Source organism: Myotis daubentonii, chromosome 16 (assembly GCF_963259705.1).
Source record: "Myotis daubentonii chromosome 16, mMyoDau2.1, whole genome shotgun sequence".
NCBI classification, from domain to species: Eukaryota; Metazoa; Chordata; class Mammalia; order Chiroptera; family Vespertilionidae; genus Myotis; species Myotis daubentonii.
In genome coordinates this window covers 4,038,264-4,054,393 of record NC_081855.1, presented here as the reverse complement: position 1 = coordinate 4,054,393, position 16,130 = coordinate 4,038,264, and the positions used below count along the sequence as shown (strand labels likewise).

General features: G+C 52.3%; 1 protein-coding gene across 3 annotated transcripts in view; it reads left to right on the top strand.

Annotated features, from left to right (window-relative positions):
- Window positions 1-211: 211 nt before the first annotated feature.
- SHMT1 (serine hydroxymethyltransferase 1) overlaps window positions 212-16,130 on the top strand; it is a 23,769-nt gene continuing 7,850 nt past the window's right edge. The window contains exons 1-5 of one of the 3 annotated variants that reach the window (XM_059668409.1): window positions 279-418; window positions 4,926-5,040; window positions 5,844-5,989; window positions 10,953-11,068; window positions 11,659-11,819. In XM_059668409.1, the coding sequence (XP_059524392.1) occupies window positions 4,945-5,040; window positions 5,844-5,989; window positions 10,953-11,068; window positions 11,659-11,819 (519 nt within the window). In that variant the 5' untranslated portion in view covers window positions 279-418; window positions 4,926-4,944. Of the gene's footprint in view, window positions 419-4,910; window positions 5,041-5,843; window positions 5,990-10,952; window positions 11,069-11,658; window positions 11,820-16,130 lie in introns of all 3 variants that reach the window. The other 2 variants (XM_059668410.1, XM_059668412.1) reach the window with 2 other exon arrangements.

The window sequence follows — 16,130 nt, the reverse complement described above, 5'->3', positions numbered from 1 at the left end:
CAGGGCCTACCCAAATTCCCGGGACCGGCCCTGCACGTCTCCCCAGCATCCCAGCTCCCTGGCTCGCAGCCAGGCCAGGAGCGCCCCGCCGCCCGCAGGCCCAGGTGAGCCGGCGCGGGTCTCGGGGCGCCCGCCCCGCCCCCAACACGCAGCGCGCTCTGATTGGGCGCCTCCAGAGGCGAGGCGGGGCGGGGCCAGGCGGGCCGCGCGGGGACCCGGGGCAGCGCGGTTCGAGGCGGGTCACGTGGCAGGTGCGCGGCCCCGCGAGTCTCGGTCTCCGGTCGCGCGGACGGCAGCGTGGGCCGTCGGTCCCGGCAGGTGGGCAGCTTCGGGCGGGCCTCTGACCCGGCGCTCGCGGCGCGCTCGGCTGTGCGCGTCTCCTGGCTCCCCAGCCCCACGTGCTCTGCAGGCCGCGCAGGTGAGGGGCGCGCGGGATGATGGGCGGGGGGTCGGCGCGAGTCCCCAGCGCCCGTTCTCTGGTCCCAGGTCTCAGGTGCGGTAGGGGGTGGCCCAGCTGAACACAGGTCCGAGTGGCCGCTCTCCCCTGAGCGCTCTCGGCCTGAGCATTCCAAATGCAAGTGCAGCTGCACCTCCCGCAGCGTCCTCCCAGCCAAGCTGCCAGTCGAGTGCTTTGCAGACGGGACGGGGAGGCTCGGAGAGGAGCCGGTGTAGGCGGGACCCTGCCACACGGCACACGGAATCGAACCCAGGCTCCCCGCAGCCGGCGCGCTCACCGCGGCGTTTGTGGCCGCTCGGCTTGGGTCCCCGAGGGGAGGGACTGGCTGCAGTCGTTCTGGGGGACGGACGTTGCACCGTAGGGCTCTTGGCCCGGTGCCCTGTGCTGCCAACCCTGGAAGTTAAGTGGACCTTGGCCAGCGGAGCCCCGCACCCGCAGGTGCCTCCCGTCAGGCAGTTGCTGCACTGGAAGCACCAGTTTAGATTCTTACGGGATCGCATTTGTAACTTCCTACTCGAGGGAACATGCGCGGAGTTGGGTGATTGTGCTTTTATTCAGTGCGGGTGGCGCAGGCGGGCTTTGGAACCAACTCCAGGGAAAACAGTTCAAATGACATGGCCTTCGGCCCTGCGCTCTCTGAGCCTCAGCTTTCTGAAAAGTGGAGGTCACAGGGCCTGAGACGGGTGACATTCCGCAGGCCCTCGGTTCCACTTGTGACCGAGGCCCAGGGAAGGTTGGAGGCATGGGGAGGCTGGTGACTTTGGAGAATGAATTCACTTCCTGGCCTGTCTCCCTGGGGGTGAGTGAGGCGCATGCCACCATGTCATGACAGCTGAGGCTGCAGAACTGCATCCCTAACCCAGGCAAGGCCATACAGCACCCCTCAGGATAGAATAGATTTTATTGACTTAATAGATATAATAGATTATAACTGATTTAATTGAAACAAGACACACAATCCTGAACTCTGAATGAAGAACTCAAACTTGTTCCTGGTTAAAACAAAGCTTAAGTTAGACTCGATATGGATTTACTGAGAGTATGAGTTAATTACTCTGCCTGGGGGTTGGGGAGTGACTTGATCCTGAGTGGTAACGGGACCCCAGGGAGGAGACTCCCAGTGGGTGGGCAGTGAGCGTGGGGTGCTGGCCACATCCGCACCCTCACCGTGGGCGGAAGCCGTCACTGAGTCAGAACTAGCATCTGGGCCAGGAAAAGGTTTGCAACAGGGCGGCAGGTTGTTACGCTGCAGTGAGCTGAGTGAGACCACAGATGAGGCAGAGACTTGGTTCTTTTTCCTGAGCAGAGGGGAGCTGAGTGCCTTTCACAGTGACTGAGGATCTGTCTGACTGTCCTGGAGGGAGCGGGGGTGGTTCCCAATGGGCTTTAGCCATTGGCTGGTTGAGATGGTCTCTGCTTGCCACCTTCAATCCTTTTTGACTTTGACTAGTCAGTATTTGAAGCAGCTTTTCTCTTGGAGCCTGGTTTTGTCTCTGGTGCTTTTTGTTGTGGGCTTACCACCTGCCGAGGGTGGTGTTGGTCCATGCACAGGTCCTTGGGTTGAACTGGCCATTCTTGAGTGCAGAGGTCTCTCCACCTCTGGTGGAAATGTGGGGCGTGGCCAGCCACATTCAAGGTCACCTGCCTGTCCTTGGCAAGGTGGTGCTGCTGTGACCACAGAAGTGTCCATTGCGTTCCAGCACAGCGCTTCCTTTCTAAGCATGCTGTGCTTACGGTAAAATAATGGCCTGGTTCAAGGTTATAGGACCAGAGATTAAGGAGGATCCCTGTAATTTGGGACTATTAGACTGTTTTATCTAATGGGTGTATTTGTTGAACAAATTTACTGTGTGTGTACTTGTGTGGGAAAAGCTACAACCTTTCTGCTGTGTTTCCCTTTTACTCTCACACCATCACCAAGCAACCCTTCTCACACCAGATGTGTGGGGGTTTCCAGGCATCAGCAGGTCTGAGACACCACTGGGTGTCGTACAATTCAATCCAATTCTACCCGGAGTTAATTCAGCCCACGAGACCACCCCCTTCAGATGTCAATCACAAATAGTAGGTCCCCAGGTTATCCACGACTTCTGTCCTATCGGCTACAAATCAGAGGCTCCCGTGACCTGCTCCTGGCATTCCATCATTTGTTAGAGCAGCTCACAGAACTCAGGGAAACACTTAACGTTTATCAGTTTTTTAAATATAATTTTATTGATTTCAGAGAGAAGGGAGAGGGAGATAGAAACATCAGTGATGAGAGAGAATCACTGATTGGCTGCCTCCTGCACGCCCCACACTGGGAATGAAGCCCGCAACCTGGGCATGTGCCCTGACCGGGAAGCGAACCGTGACCTCCTGGTTCATAGGTTGACACTCAACCACTGAGCCACGCCAGCCAGGCTACCAGTTTTTTCAGAGAGATGATAAAGGATACAGGTGAACAGCAAGGTGGCACTCAGAGGGTGAGGTCTGGCAGGGTCCAGAGCACAGGAGCTTCTGTCCCCCGTGGAGTTAGGGTGCGCCACTTCCCCGTGTGGATGTGCCCACCACCTGGAAGCTCTGAATATATGCAGGCTTCCTCGTGTAGGCATGACCAAGCGTTAACTCCTCCTTGGAGAGGTGGGGGCAGGGCTGGAAAGCCCAGGCTTCTAATCATGGCTGGTCTCTCTGGTGACCAGCGCCCCAGCCAGGAGCCCTCCAGGGGCCCACCCAGGGGCACCTCATTAGAACAACAGAGGCTCCTAGTCCTCTTTTCACTTAGCAACTCACAAGGGGTTAGGAGCCGAGACCAATATATAGGTGTTATCTCATTACTCTTGGGGGATGGGCTCTCTCCTCATGATTGGATCTTTCTTTTTTTTTTTTTTTTTTTTTTTTTTTTTTTTAAATATATTTTATTGATTTTTTACAGAGAGGAAGGGAGAGAGATAGAGAGCTAGAAACATCGATGAGAGAGAAACATCGATCAGCTGCCTCCTGCACATCCCCCACTGGGGAAGTGCCCGCAACCCAGGTACATGCCCTTGACCGGAATCGAACCCGGGACCCTTCAGTCCGCAGGCCGACGCTCTATCCACTGAGCCAAACCGGCTTTGGCATGATTGGATCTTTCTTAATCTAGACGCCCTTTCCCTGGGTAGGCCCCTGCCTCAGCTCCAGCACCCAGCTCCCATCCTTCCTGGCTCTCCTCATTTTATCCGTCTGCATTTAGTACACTTGTTCAGCTTGCTGCTCACCTTCCGCACCAGGGAAGGCCCTGACGGCAGGGCCCAGTCTGCTGTGCTCACAACTGTGTTCCCAATAGCAATGCCATGGCGGCACAGAGGGGCCTGAATAAATAGTGGTCGGTGAATCATTTTATTTTGTTTTTATTTTATTATTATTGTTGTTGGTAATCCTTGCCCGAGGATATTTTTTTCACTGATTTTTAAAGAGAGAGAGAAACATCGGATGTGAGAAAGACACGTCGACTGGTTGCCTCCCAAAAGCGCCCGACGGGGCCGGGGTCAGCCTGCAGCCCAGGTCTGTGCCCTTGATGGGGAATCGCACCTGAGACTCCGGTGCATGGGCTGACGCGCCACCACCGAGCCACACCGGCCAGGCTCCATGAATCCTTTTAGATGAAAGCTTACCAAATTATTGGAACACTGCTGAAAAGCTGCGGACTGTTTGTTGATTAGGGGAGGTAGGTTCCTGTAAATATTTAAACTTTCACACCAGGGGAGATGCCACAGATCACAAATTCTTGTTCTTTGTAAAAACATACATTTTCCGGCGTTTTGATGGGATGCAGTTTTCTGTTGAAAAAGATTGACCTATAATTCTTTTTTTTTTCCTATCTATAATTCTTGCAGGGCAGTCTGTATTTAAGCCAGTGCGTGCTCTAACTTGCAGTTTCTCCAGGAACCCTGTGGGTAAAAGAGCATATGACTTCCGGTTCCGAGTCTGACCCTCATGGCCAGTGTGCTGTGCAGCCACAGGCTAAGAGGCTTTACTGCTCTGAGCCTCGTTTTCATTCCTTAAAAAATGGAAAAAATGACACTTAAGTAATTCATTGTTGAGGCAAATATTACTTCATGTATGGCCGCACTGAATTCTGTGGGAGATTTAAAAACATGAAAGTAGCACACAGCCCTTGCCTTCCAGGAAGGTAGTTTAGCTGGAGAGAGAAGCCACAGCAGGAAAGGTTAGTTGAGAAAAGGCAGCGCAGGGCTCTGTCCGCGGGGTCAGGCCTCCTGGGGCGTGGGGGTGGCTCTCATCGCTAACTGGATAACAAGCTGACACCCACAGTTCCGAGGGAACCAGAAGTCCCACGTACACGTAGTGGTTTTGCAATGGACTATCTTCATGTTTACCAAGCAGTTGAGGGAGGGGCTCATAGTGTTGATACTTTAGCAACTCAGAGAACTAGCAGGTTGCAATGAGCTTTGACTAAAATTAATGTTGGAAGTTCTTCCATTTTGAGGCAACTTGGAACCAGTGCAATGGCGACCGCGGTGAGCAGGGCTCCCAAGAACGCTGACCTGTGGTCCTCGCATGACAGAATGCTGGCGCAGCCCCTGAAAGACAGCGACGTCGAGGTGAGGCTGTGGGGTCTTCCTGGGTGTCCTTAGATCCCAGTGTCTTCTTACTTTCTAGTTCTAATGCCAGGTGCCCTTCATCCTGAATAGCCTTGCAGTTAGTATAAGAGTGCCAGGCTTAGAGGCAGCGGTTGGCAAAGTGCTGAAAGCCCTTCCAGGATAAGGGTAAGTATTTCTGTGCTTCTGCAAAGTGCAGAGCTCGGTGCTGGATGCCCTGGGGGGACGGGGAAGGTCACTGACATCTGACCCTTTCTTACAGTTTAGAGGAGGACATTTAGACACCAAGAAGCATCTTTTATTAATGTATTCGTAAAAATATATTTTTATTGATTTCAGGGAGGAAGGAAGAGGGAGATAGAAACATCAATGTTGAGAGAGAATCATTGATTGGCTTCCTCCTGCACACCCCCTACTGGGGATGGAGCCCACAACCCAGGCATGTGTCCTGACCAGGAATTGAACTGTGACCTCCTGGTTCATAGGTCAGCGCTCAACCACTGAGCCACACCAGCCTGGCCTAACCATCTTTTAAGGAAGCTTATTTTAAAGAAGAGAAGCAAGGAATCAGGGAAGGGAACACTTGGTGAAATGTAAAACTAAAGATAAGACGGTAGAATTAAAAATTAGGTGAGATACTTATTTTAAGTACATTCTGAGTTTGGTTTTTTGGGTGATGGTCAACCTCTGAGGGCAAACTATGGTGCTTTAACAGCGGCTCTTCTCTTTCCTCGGTCATCACTGTGATCAGAGTAGAATGTTGAGCTTAGAGGTCCACATGTTTGTGTCTGTTTTCTTCTCTCCAGGTTTACAACATCATTAAGAAGGAGAGTAACCGGCAGAGGGTTGGACTAGAGCTGATCGCCTCAGAGAATTTTGCCAGCCGAGCAGTTTTGGAGGCCCTGGGCTCCTGCTTAAATAACAAGTACTCTGAGGGGTACCCTGGCCAGAGGTATGTGAATGCTGTCTGAGGCTGCTTCCGGCAGGTGGGCGAGGCACTGAGTCGGCAGAGTGCAGGCCCCGCAGGCTCCTGTCCACGCCTGCGGGCCGACACACCTTGTATGCGGGCCCTGTGACAGCACCGATGTCCCAGAGCAGCTACGCTCAGGGTCACTAACAGCCCCTGCGCGGCTTTCCTGACGAGCAGGCCAGTCCCTATAGAGGAGTGCGGAGCTGCTGAACTGTGGTTCTCAACCTTCTGGCCCTTTAAATACAGTTCCCCATGTTGTGACCCAACCATAAAATTGTTTTCGTTGCTACTTCATAACTGTAATGTTGCTACTGTTATGAATCGTCATGTAAATATCTGATATGCAGGATGGTCTTAGGCGACCCCTGTGAAAGGGTCATTCGACCGCCAAAGGGGTCGTGACCCACAGGTTGAGAACCACTGCTCTAGAACAAGGTCAGCAAGTACTCTGAGTGATGCTAGGGGCGGGGGTTGTTGCGTGTGAGTAATCAATGCGGCTTCAGGAGGGACTCGGAAGTGGACCCTGAACCTGCTGCCGGAATGAATGTTGGATTGACGTGGGCAGTGATTTGGGTCAACTCCTTCACCCGGAGAACCCTGAGAAGTTGCCTCTTTTACAGTCATCACCAGACAAAGTGATGATTACAGCATCTGACATATGGTTTTGCACATTTGTATTTTTGTGTCCCAAAGGACACAGGAAAAGAAGGGTCGCCCTGGGAGTTGAACGCATTCTACCCTGAGGTACTCACTCTGCAGCTCTCTGTGGAATGGCCAGACACCAGAGTAGGTGTGCGGAGCCACCTCAGCCAAGGGTTCACAAGCCTGAGCGGGGCGGCGAAGGATGAAGAGGAGACAGACAGAGAGAATAAGCTGGGGGTGGATCTTCCCGTGCCTGGCTGAGGCCACTGAGAGAGATCTAGACGGCAAGCTGAGCCTTTATTTTATAGTCAGAGGTAAACAAGGTAGTGGTCACCATAGTTACACTGTTCTTGTGAGTTTCACTTGTTTTGGCAACACTTGCTGCATCTCCCTCAGCCCATTAGCTTCCCAGATAAGATCTAGGGAGCATCATAAGGTCAAGCCTAATTATGCTAAGAGGGCTGTGCCCTCCAAGCTGGGACTTGTTTGTGGCTTTGCCCGCAGGTCCGCCTGAGGCTTAACCCTATAGCCTTGCCCTACAGTAGGGCTTGTGTTTCTTCTGCTGTGAATGACTAGCTTTTGCATTGTACCTTGAGGAGGTCAGAGGTCACTGGGTGTTTTCACAGCTAATATCTCATTGGATCCTCATGGCCGCCCTGTAGGGAAAGGGGGGCTGTGCTCCATGCCGTAAGGATGGGAGAGCGAAGACTCACCAAGATTCGGTGACTTTTCAAGTTTGCACACGGGTAGAGGGGCTGGGCCTGGATCCAGATGCTTTCCAGTTGTGGTTTGATAAGAAACATCTGGTCTTTGTCCCTGGTTTCTGGCACCTGAGCTCCTAAAACTCTTGGAATCTGGTGATAGGATGTCTTATTCATAATGAACACACCTGAGTTTATGTTAAGAGGTGACCCTTGGTGAGCCTCTAGACGGCTTCAGGGTGGGGCTGGTGGCCGGAAAGACCAAGGCATGCTGAGCGGGCTGAAGCCGAGTTCACCACCACTGGCCAGTGGTTTGTCAGTCACCTCATAAGGAAGCCTATGGAACCCAGCGCGGTGAACGGCTCAGGTGCTGGGAGGGGCTGGCCTGGGGAGGCCCGGGAGCTCTAACCCTAACCCTTTCCCCGCACCGTGCCCCGTGCATCTGGCCAGTGACAGTAGGTAAAGTGCTGTCCTGAGTTCCATGGGTCACTTTGGTGAGTTATTGAATGTGAGGGGGTTGTAGGAATCCCAGAGTTTGTCAGACAGAAGTGAGCAACCTGGGGACCAGCCATCGTGACAGCCTCTGAAGTGGGACGGCCTGGGGGGCTGAGCCCTTAGCCTCAGGGGCTGGGCTGCCCCAGCTAGTCCGTCAGAGCTGAATTGAATTGTCGGATGGTCAGAGCTGAATTGAATTGTCGGATGGTGGATGGTCGGTGTCAGGACTGGATGGTGTGAGGAAAAACCCCCTCACATTTGACATCAGAAGTGTTGTTACTGGAAAGGGGGCTGAGCCTAGGGCCGGCCGGAGCGCGTGGTTCTTGACTTGGTGCAGGGAAGACGTCACACCACGAGTCCAGGTGACTTTGAGAGGGTGTTTATTAAAGCTGGGGCAGTGCAACAAGGAAGGGGCTGGGGTAGAAGCAGCAGGAGAGCCTGGGTGGGGTGCTCTGGTTCACTAAGAAGTCAGAGAAAGGGGCCTTGGAGACAGGATCAGATCGGAGGGTGAGCCCGGCACAAGCTGCCGCTGCCCATTGCTCCCTTGGTGGGGACCCCGTGGAGTGTAGGAGGTGCCCGCCTGCGGGGGGGAGAGGGAAGGGAAAGGCATGGGCGCTCCTGGGAGGGAGAGTGCAGGCTGGGTCCCTCCTGGAGGGTTTAAAGGCTGGGCATTTAGGGGAGGTTTTAAGGGAGGAATTAAACCCTTTCAGGGTGTTGGCTCCACTGATTGGTCAGCCCCAGGGCAAGGGGTTTAAACTGCATGACCAGCAATATGCCAGGGGAGGAAAGGCCGCCCTGGGGAAGGTCCGCACCAGTCTTGCCCATTGCTAGTCACCCGGGCTCTGTGCCCCGCCGACCGTCTATCTGCTGTGGATTGCTGGCCAGTTTGTTCAGCTCTGTCTCAGCTTCCCCGGCCCACTTGCCAAGGAACTTTCCTAGTTTCCTACTAACATGCCTTACTGTGAGTAAAACCCCTCATTCGCCCTTTTTCCCTTATTGTGGTAAAATATACATAAGGAAATTTTCCTTTTTAAGTGTGCAGTTCAGTGGCATTAAGCACATTCACAATATGGTGCAAGCATCACCACTATCATCTCCAGAACTTTTTCATTTTGCATAAATAAAACTCTGTACCCATTAAGCTGTAACTCCTGCCAGCAAGCACATGAACCAGGTGCTCAACATCACTGAACATCAGGGACATGCGGATCAAAACCCCAATGAGCTATTCCCTCACACCCATTAGAGTGGCTACTACAGAAACACACACTCACAAGACAAGTGTTGGTGAGAATATAGAGGAGTAGCCCTTGTGCACTGTTGGTAGGGATGTAAAATGTGCAGTCACTGTGGAAAACAGTATGCAGGTTCCTCAAAAAATGAAAAATATATGATCCAGCAATTCCACTTCTGGGTATATATTCCAATAGAATTGAATTTGTACATGTTCATAACAGCATTAGTCACAGTAATCAACAGATGGGTGCAACCCAAGTGTCCACTGATGGACAGGTAGATAAGCAAAGGTGGTCTATCTATAATAATAAACGTGTAATATGCTAGTTAGACCGGACAGCCAAACGATCTTCCGGACATCCTTCTGGACTAAGCCTCAGTGGCAGGGGCCAAGGCAGAGGCAATTAGGGGCAATCAGGCAGGCAGGCAAGTGGTTAGGGGCATAAGGCAGGCAGGCAGAGTGGTTAGGGGTGATCAGACAGGCAGTTAAAGGGGTTAGGGGCAGGCAGGCAGAGGGGTTAGGGGCAATCAGGCAGGCAGGCAGAGGGGTTAGGGGCGATCAGGCAGGCAGGCAGACAAGCGGTTAGGAGCCAGCGGTCCCGGATTGCGAGAGGGCTGTCCAACTGCCAGTTTAGGCCCAATCCCACAGGTCTAAACCGGTAGTTGGACATCCCCCAAGGAGTCCCGGATTGGGAGAGGGTGCAGCTGGGCTGAGGGGTCCCCCCACCTCCCCACACGAATTTCATGCACCGAGCCTCTAGTACTTACAATAAAAAAAAGAAGGACATCCTACCACATGCTGCAGGGATGAGCCTTGAGGACATTATGCTAAGTGAAATAAACTGGTCACAAGAAGTCAGATACTATATGATTCCATTTCTATGAGGTCCCTAGAGTAGTTGAACCATAGAAATGGAACTAGATGGTGGTTCCTAGGGGCTGGGGGAGGGAGAAATGGGGAGTTGTTCAGCGGGTGTAGAGTTTCAGTTTTTTCAAGATGAAAAAGTTCTAGAGATCTGCTGTGTAACAATGTGAGTACTTATCAACATGAGGTACTTAACACTACTGAACTGTGTGCTTAAAAGTGGTCACAATGGTGTGGCCCAGTTGGTTGAGCATCGTCCCACGCACCAAAGGGTCGCTGGTTGACTCCCGGTGGAGGCACATGCCCATGTTCCTGGCTCAGTCCCCGTGGGGGAGCACCAGGAGCATCCATGTTTCTCTCTCACTCCCTCTCCCTTCTTCTTTCTCTAAAAATCAATAAAAACGTATTTTTTAAAAAATGGTTAAGATGGTAAACTTTATGTTATGTGACTTTTATTATAATTTAAAAATGTAAACACATTTAATTCAAAAAATTTAATTTAAAAAATTTCCAAGCTTTTTGTGACCACAAGGCCTAAGTGTTAAAAATTTCTTCTGGATTGAGTTATGATTATTAGTATGTATACCAATAAAAAACACAAATATATGAGAAATTTTGATATGTTATTATTCAGTGAGAAGTAAAATTTTATTAGAAATGCAAAACCCCTCTACCTCTCCCTCCACCCAGCCCCTGGCCAACCACCATTGCACATTCTGTCTCTCTGAATGTGACTGCTCTTGGCCCCTTATGTAAGGGGCAGTCAGTGCTGAAACGGCTTGTTTCACTTAGCACAGTGCTCATGCGAGGTTGGCCCTGCAGCTGACGTCAGTTTCCTCGTCGATGAGGAGACACTAACGCAGTGTCGGAGCGGGCACTGAGAAGGCGGGGCACTGAGAAGGCGAGTCCTGTGGCTGCCCACCAGGGCTGCACTCCTGCTCCGTCCTGCGCGAGGTTCTTCGGCCGCTGCCGGAGCGGGCCTGAGTCTCCTGCTCTTCTCACGCAGGTATTACGGCGGGACTGAGTTTGTTGATGAGCTGGAGATCCTCTGTCAGAAGCGAGCGCTGCAGGTCTACGGTCTGGACCCCCAGTGCTGGGGGGTCAACGTCCAGCCCTACTCGGGTAACTACCTACCAGGTCCAGGGAGGCCTGGCCAGTGTTCATGGGGAGGAGCCTAGGAAGGACTGCCCATACACAGAAGCTAGGAAAAGCCCCTCCTGGCGTGGTTGTCTTTCTCCATGTCCTTGGCTCCCGCTCTTCTCGCCCCTCAAGGATAGTGCCCTGTCTGACCCGCCCCTTCCCTCGCTCTCAAAGGGGTTGGTGTGGGGAAGCTTTGGGGGCTCGAGGAATGCAGCATTGTTTCCAGTCCAAAGTCGCGTGCCCCACACTTTGAAAGGCCAAAACTCAGAGTTTGGAGTAAGGAAAGATTTGTTGATCGAGAAGATGGGGCCCTAACCCTCAAACCCATGTTAAGAAAGCAGAGTTGAGGCCCCGCAGACGTCCTCTAGTGATCGGCATGTCCGGATCAGGCTGTTAGCCTGAGGGCCATGGGAGCCACACAGATTTGAACCTGATGGAGCCGGAGACGGAGCATCTCACTCTGTTCCATGTGGCGGCCACTGCTGGTGGACGGCCTAGTGGCCGAGCTTGGGGTCCTGCCAGCTGCCGCACGGGCAGAAGCAATTGTACGCCCTCTGGTCTGCCCGGTCCAGGCTCCCCTGCCAACTTCGCAGTGTACACCGCCCTGGTGGAACCCCACGGGCGCATCATGGGCCTGGACCTGCCCGACGGAGGTCACCTGACCCACGGGTTCATGACGGACAAGAAGAAAATCTCTGCTACATCCATCTTTTTTGAATCTATGCCCTATAAGGTAAGAGTGCCCCTCTCTCCACAGCCCCACAGTCTGTCTCCTCAGGAAGCCACCAGTGTGTGGCTGCACCTGGGGAAGTCCCCACTCTCACCATCTGTCATTTCCCTGCCCTGGGGACTCCTCAGGCATGCAGGGCAGGCTGGGGGCGGTTGGGGAGGCAACTGCATAGGGGGTTCCAGCCACAGCAGGGCTGCCAGCTGCTCCAGAACGAGGGGCAGTGACAGCTCCCAACAACCAGGTGCCCCAGCTGGACCCCTAGTGACAGCAGGTGCAGCGGACTCCCCCCGCCGCCAGCAGCCCCCACCAGCACCTCGCCAGCCTCCTGAGCCAGGCCCGATGCCCGTTGTGGGACCAACACGTTTGTGTGGGGCCCTTGTCATTATAAACAGTTTTGTTAAAAAAAAGCATGTCGGGCCCTGGCCGGGTAGTTCAGTTGGTTAGAGCATCATCCCAATATGCCAAGGGTGAGGGTCCCATCCCCAATCAGGGCACATACAGGAGCAACCAATAGTGCGTGAATGGGTGGACAACAATCAGTGTCTCTCCCCCTCCCTCTCTAAATTAAATAAATAAAAGTGTAGCTGCATGTGAGATCCGTGGGCTCCTGAGGGGCACAGGGAGTTCGCCGTGGCGATGAGTAGAGAGATGGTACAAAGAGGTGACTTGCACACGTGCTCATGGTACGCCTGTGCACCTGATTCTCCTCATGCCCGGACTCTCTCCTCGCGGCGCGTCGTCAGTGAGCCGTCCCTGGTTCCTTTCATTCGTCCCATCAGAGCAAAGGCAGCCATGCACTATTCCGCGTGGTTGAATATCAGACACATAATTTTATCCTTTTAAGAAAATCAAGCTGCCTGGACCGTGTGGTTCAGTGAAGTGTCCCCTGTACACTGAGAGGTGATCCTGGTCAGGGCACATAGGCAGGCTTTGAGTTCAATCCCTGGTTGCAGTGTGCAGGAAACCAGTTGATGTTTCTCTCTCCCCCTCTCTCTCTCAAAACAAACAAAAAACACAAAAGACAATAAAAACATATTTAGCCCTGGCTGAAGCTAAGTGGTTAGAGTGTTGGCCTGTGCTCACAGTTTGATTCCTGGTCAAGGGCATGTACCTGGGTTTTGGGTTCAGTCCCCAGCCCGCTGGGACACGTGCAGGAGGCAACCATTTGGTGTGTCTCTCTCACATCACTGTAATGTTTCTCCCTCCCTTCCTCCCTTCCACTTTCTCTGAAAAATAATGGAAAAAATATCCCCTGCTAAGGACTAACAACAAAAGCATATTTAAGAAAAAAGGACAGAGCCGTGGCCGGTATGGCTCAGTGAGCGTTGACCTATGAACTGGTCAGGGCACATGCCCGGTTGGGGCTGGATCCCCAGTCGGGGGTTGCAGAGGCAAAAACAAGCCATTGATATATCTCTCTCTCTCTCTCTCTCTCTCTCTCTCTCTCTCTGCGTTTTCAGATTGGTGCATATCCTTGAATGTGTGCTCTTTTGTTTTGTTGTGTGTTTTATCTAAGGATATTTTTCCATTGATTTTTAGAGAGAGTGGAAGAGAGAGAAAAAGACAGAAATATCAATGTGAGAGAGACACATCGATTGGTTGCCTGCTGCTCGCGCCCTGACCAGGGCCCGGGTCAGGGAAGAGCCTGCAACCAAGGTACGTGCCCTTGACCGGAGTTGAACCTGGGAGCCTTGGTCCACAGTCCAACGCTCTATCCACTGAGCCAAACTGGCTAGGGCTGTTTGCTGTTTTATTAGCCTTTGTCTCAGTTCTAGCCATTGCACACAGGCTTTTTTTTTTTTTTTTTCATTGATTTTGAGGGGAGAGAAAGAGGAGGGGGCATCGATTTGTTGTTTCATTATGTGTGACTCACTGGTTGCTTCCTGTTTGTGCCCTGACCAGAGATCAAACCCGCAACCTTGGCGTATCAGGCCTGTGCTCTGACCTACTGAGCTACCGGCCAGGGCACATGCTCTTTGAGTGCACGTGCTGGCTCGTTGCTTTCCATGGAAAGCCTTGGTGTTTCCAGTGACGGTGTCTGCATTGGCAGTGCTGACCTTGAACGTGGAAACGGGACAGTAGTAATACAATGCTCTGTCTGCACGGAGCACAAAAGCCGGTTCCGGGTTTCTTTCGCCAGGGAAACCGTGGTGGCAGAGGAGCACAGGCTTGTTCTTCAGCCTCCGGGGGGGCCTTCGGGGAGCCTCCTGCTCTGTAGCCCCGTGTCTGCTGTTATTGAAGTCTTCCTGGCATTAGCAAGCCTGGGCTGCACCCCAGTTACCCCACAACCACCCTCTTCTTTGATACGCACTGTGCAGGCTGCAGTCCCGTGGGCACACGAAGGCCAGCCCAGTGGTGGGCCTGTGGGGTGTGGAGTGGCTGGGACCAGGACCCTGGCCAGCTTGGCCGGCTCACGTGCTGGAGGGCGGCTGCGGGCACCGGCCTTGGTGGTCAGGCGGGAGGACACAGACCTGATGGGCCTTCAGCAGCAACTGTTACCCATCAGGCTGCTTTCTGCCCAGCCCTTCAGCCCTGCCCCCTGGGACTTTCACACCAGGCTCCACCCATCACTGGGCCAGGCCGTCCATCTCTCTGGAGAAACAGCTGGCTCGTGCACCTGCTGTCGCTCTCCCCGCGGCTAGAACCTCCTCTCACTGGGCCTGTGCCTGGAGGGGCTCCTTCCCTCCCGTCCGAGGCCTCCACTCTGCTCTGGCCACAGGGCAGTGGTTACATGCCTGTGAATTCTTCCAGAAGCTGTTTTATTGCCGAATGTTTGAAATTTAAAAAAAAAAAACAAACAAAAAAACACTTAAAAAATATCCCACAAGTTTCAAAAGCAAAATGTGCAGGGAGAGAGTAGCAACTGATTCTTTTGGGTAATTATGTCCTCTAAAATTTTATAGAATAATGTCCATTTTTTTAATGTGGATCAGCCATTGATTTTTCAGTTAACAGTTTCTTTGCTGAGTTTAGGTGGCTAAGAAAGAATCAGCTGCACCCTTAAAACAAAACACACAACAAAGCCACAAATCGTCTTTCAGCCTGCTTTCCAGATGACCCCTTGGTTCCCAGGTGGAACCCCTTGCACACACACATCTGTGATTGTGTTGAACTGAAAGCATTTTTTTTATTTGGAAAGGGTGACCACCTAACCCCAAATCCTTCCCTCCATGGGGTGGGGCTTCCACAGGAGAAGTTTCTCACCACCTTCTCCCTGAGGGCTCCCATGCCCCCCACACCCCTAAGTCTTTTCTACAGTAACCCCCTGAGATTTTTTTTCAAATATGTTTTTATTGATTTCAGAGAGAGAGAGGGAGAGAGAGATAGAAACATCCAAGAGAAAGAAACACGGATCAGCTGCCTCCTGCACACCCCACACTGGGGATCGAGCCCACAACCTGGGCGTGTGCCCTGACTGGGAATCAAACCCTGACCGGATGATGTTCAACCACTGAGCCACACCGGCCCGGTGACTATTTTTACTTCCCCTTAGCATAAATGCTTTAACATAACTTTAATAAATTGAACTTACTAAGAAACATGCTGCCAAAAAAGAGAAAAGTTGTCTTACCATCTGCACTCCATCTGGGATTGAATTGTTTTCTGGAGGCCAGCGGTGGCTGCGGTAGGCATCCAGCTGACCTCACGCCATGCGTTGGAAGGCCTCGCTGCCCTGCAGCCCCGCACCGCCTGGGCGGCGGCCTGTCCAGCCGGCTCTCCCTGCCCGCCCTGCTGCCACGCTGCCCTCCCCACGCACAGCCTTCATCCTGTCACTTTGAGTGCTCTCACATTTCTCTCAATAATGCTCTGGGTAGCGGTCTTGCCCACCTTTGTTAGATATTTTACGGCTTTTGAAACTAATGAATGATATAATTATTAACATTCCATTTTCTGTTTTTTGCTGCTCATAGATACAAATATAATTGACTTTTTAATTGATTTTTTTAATTGGCTTTCAATCCTACATCCAGTGCCTCACTAAATGCAGTTTCTAGTCCAGTTTCTGGTCGCTGCGTCTAGTCCAGGGGTGGGCAAACTTTTTGACTCGAGGGCCACAATGGGTTCTTAAACTGGACCAGAGGGCCGGAACAAAAGCATGGATGGAGTGTTTGTGTGAACTAATATAAATTCAAAGTAAACATCATTACATAAAAGGGTACGGTTTTTTTTTTTTTTTTTTAGTTTTATTCATTTCAAGCGGGCCGTAGTTTGCCCACGGCTGGTCTAGAGTCTTGGATGTCCTAGGTTTACAAGCAGTGAGGGAGGTCAGCTCTGAGGCTTTCGAAGCCCAGGACTCTCTCTGGGGCCTCCCTG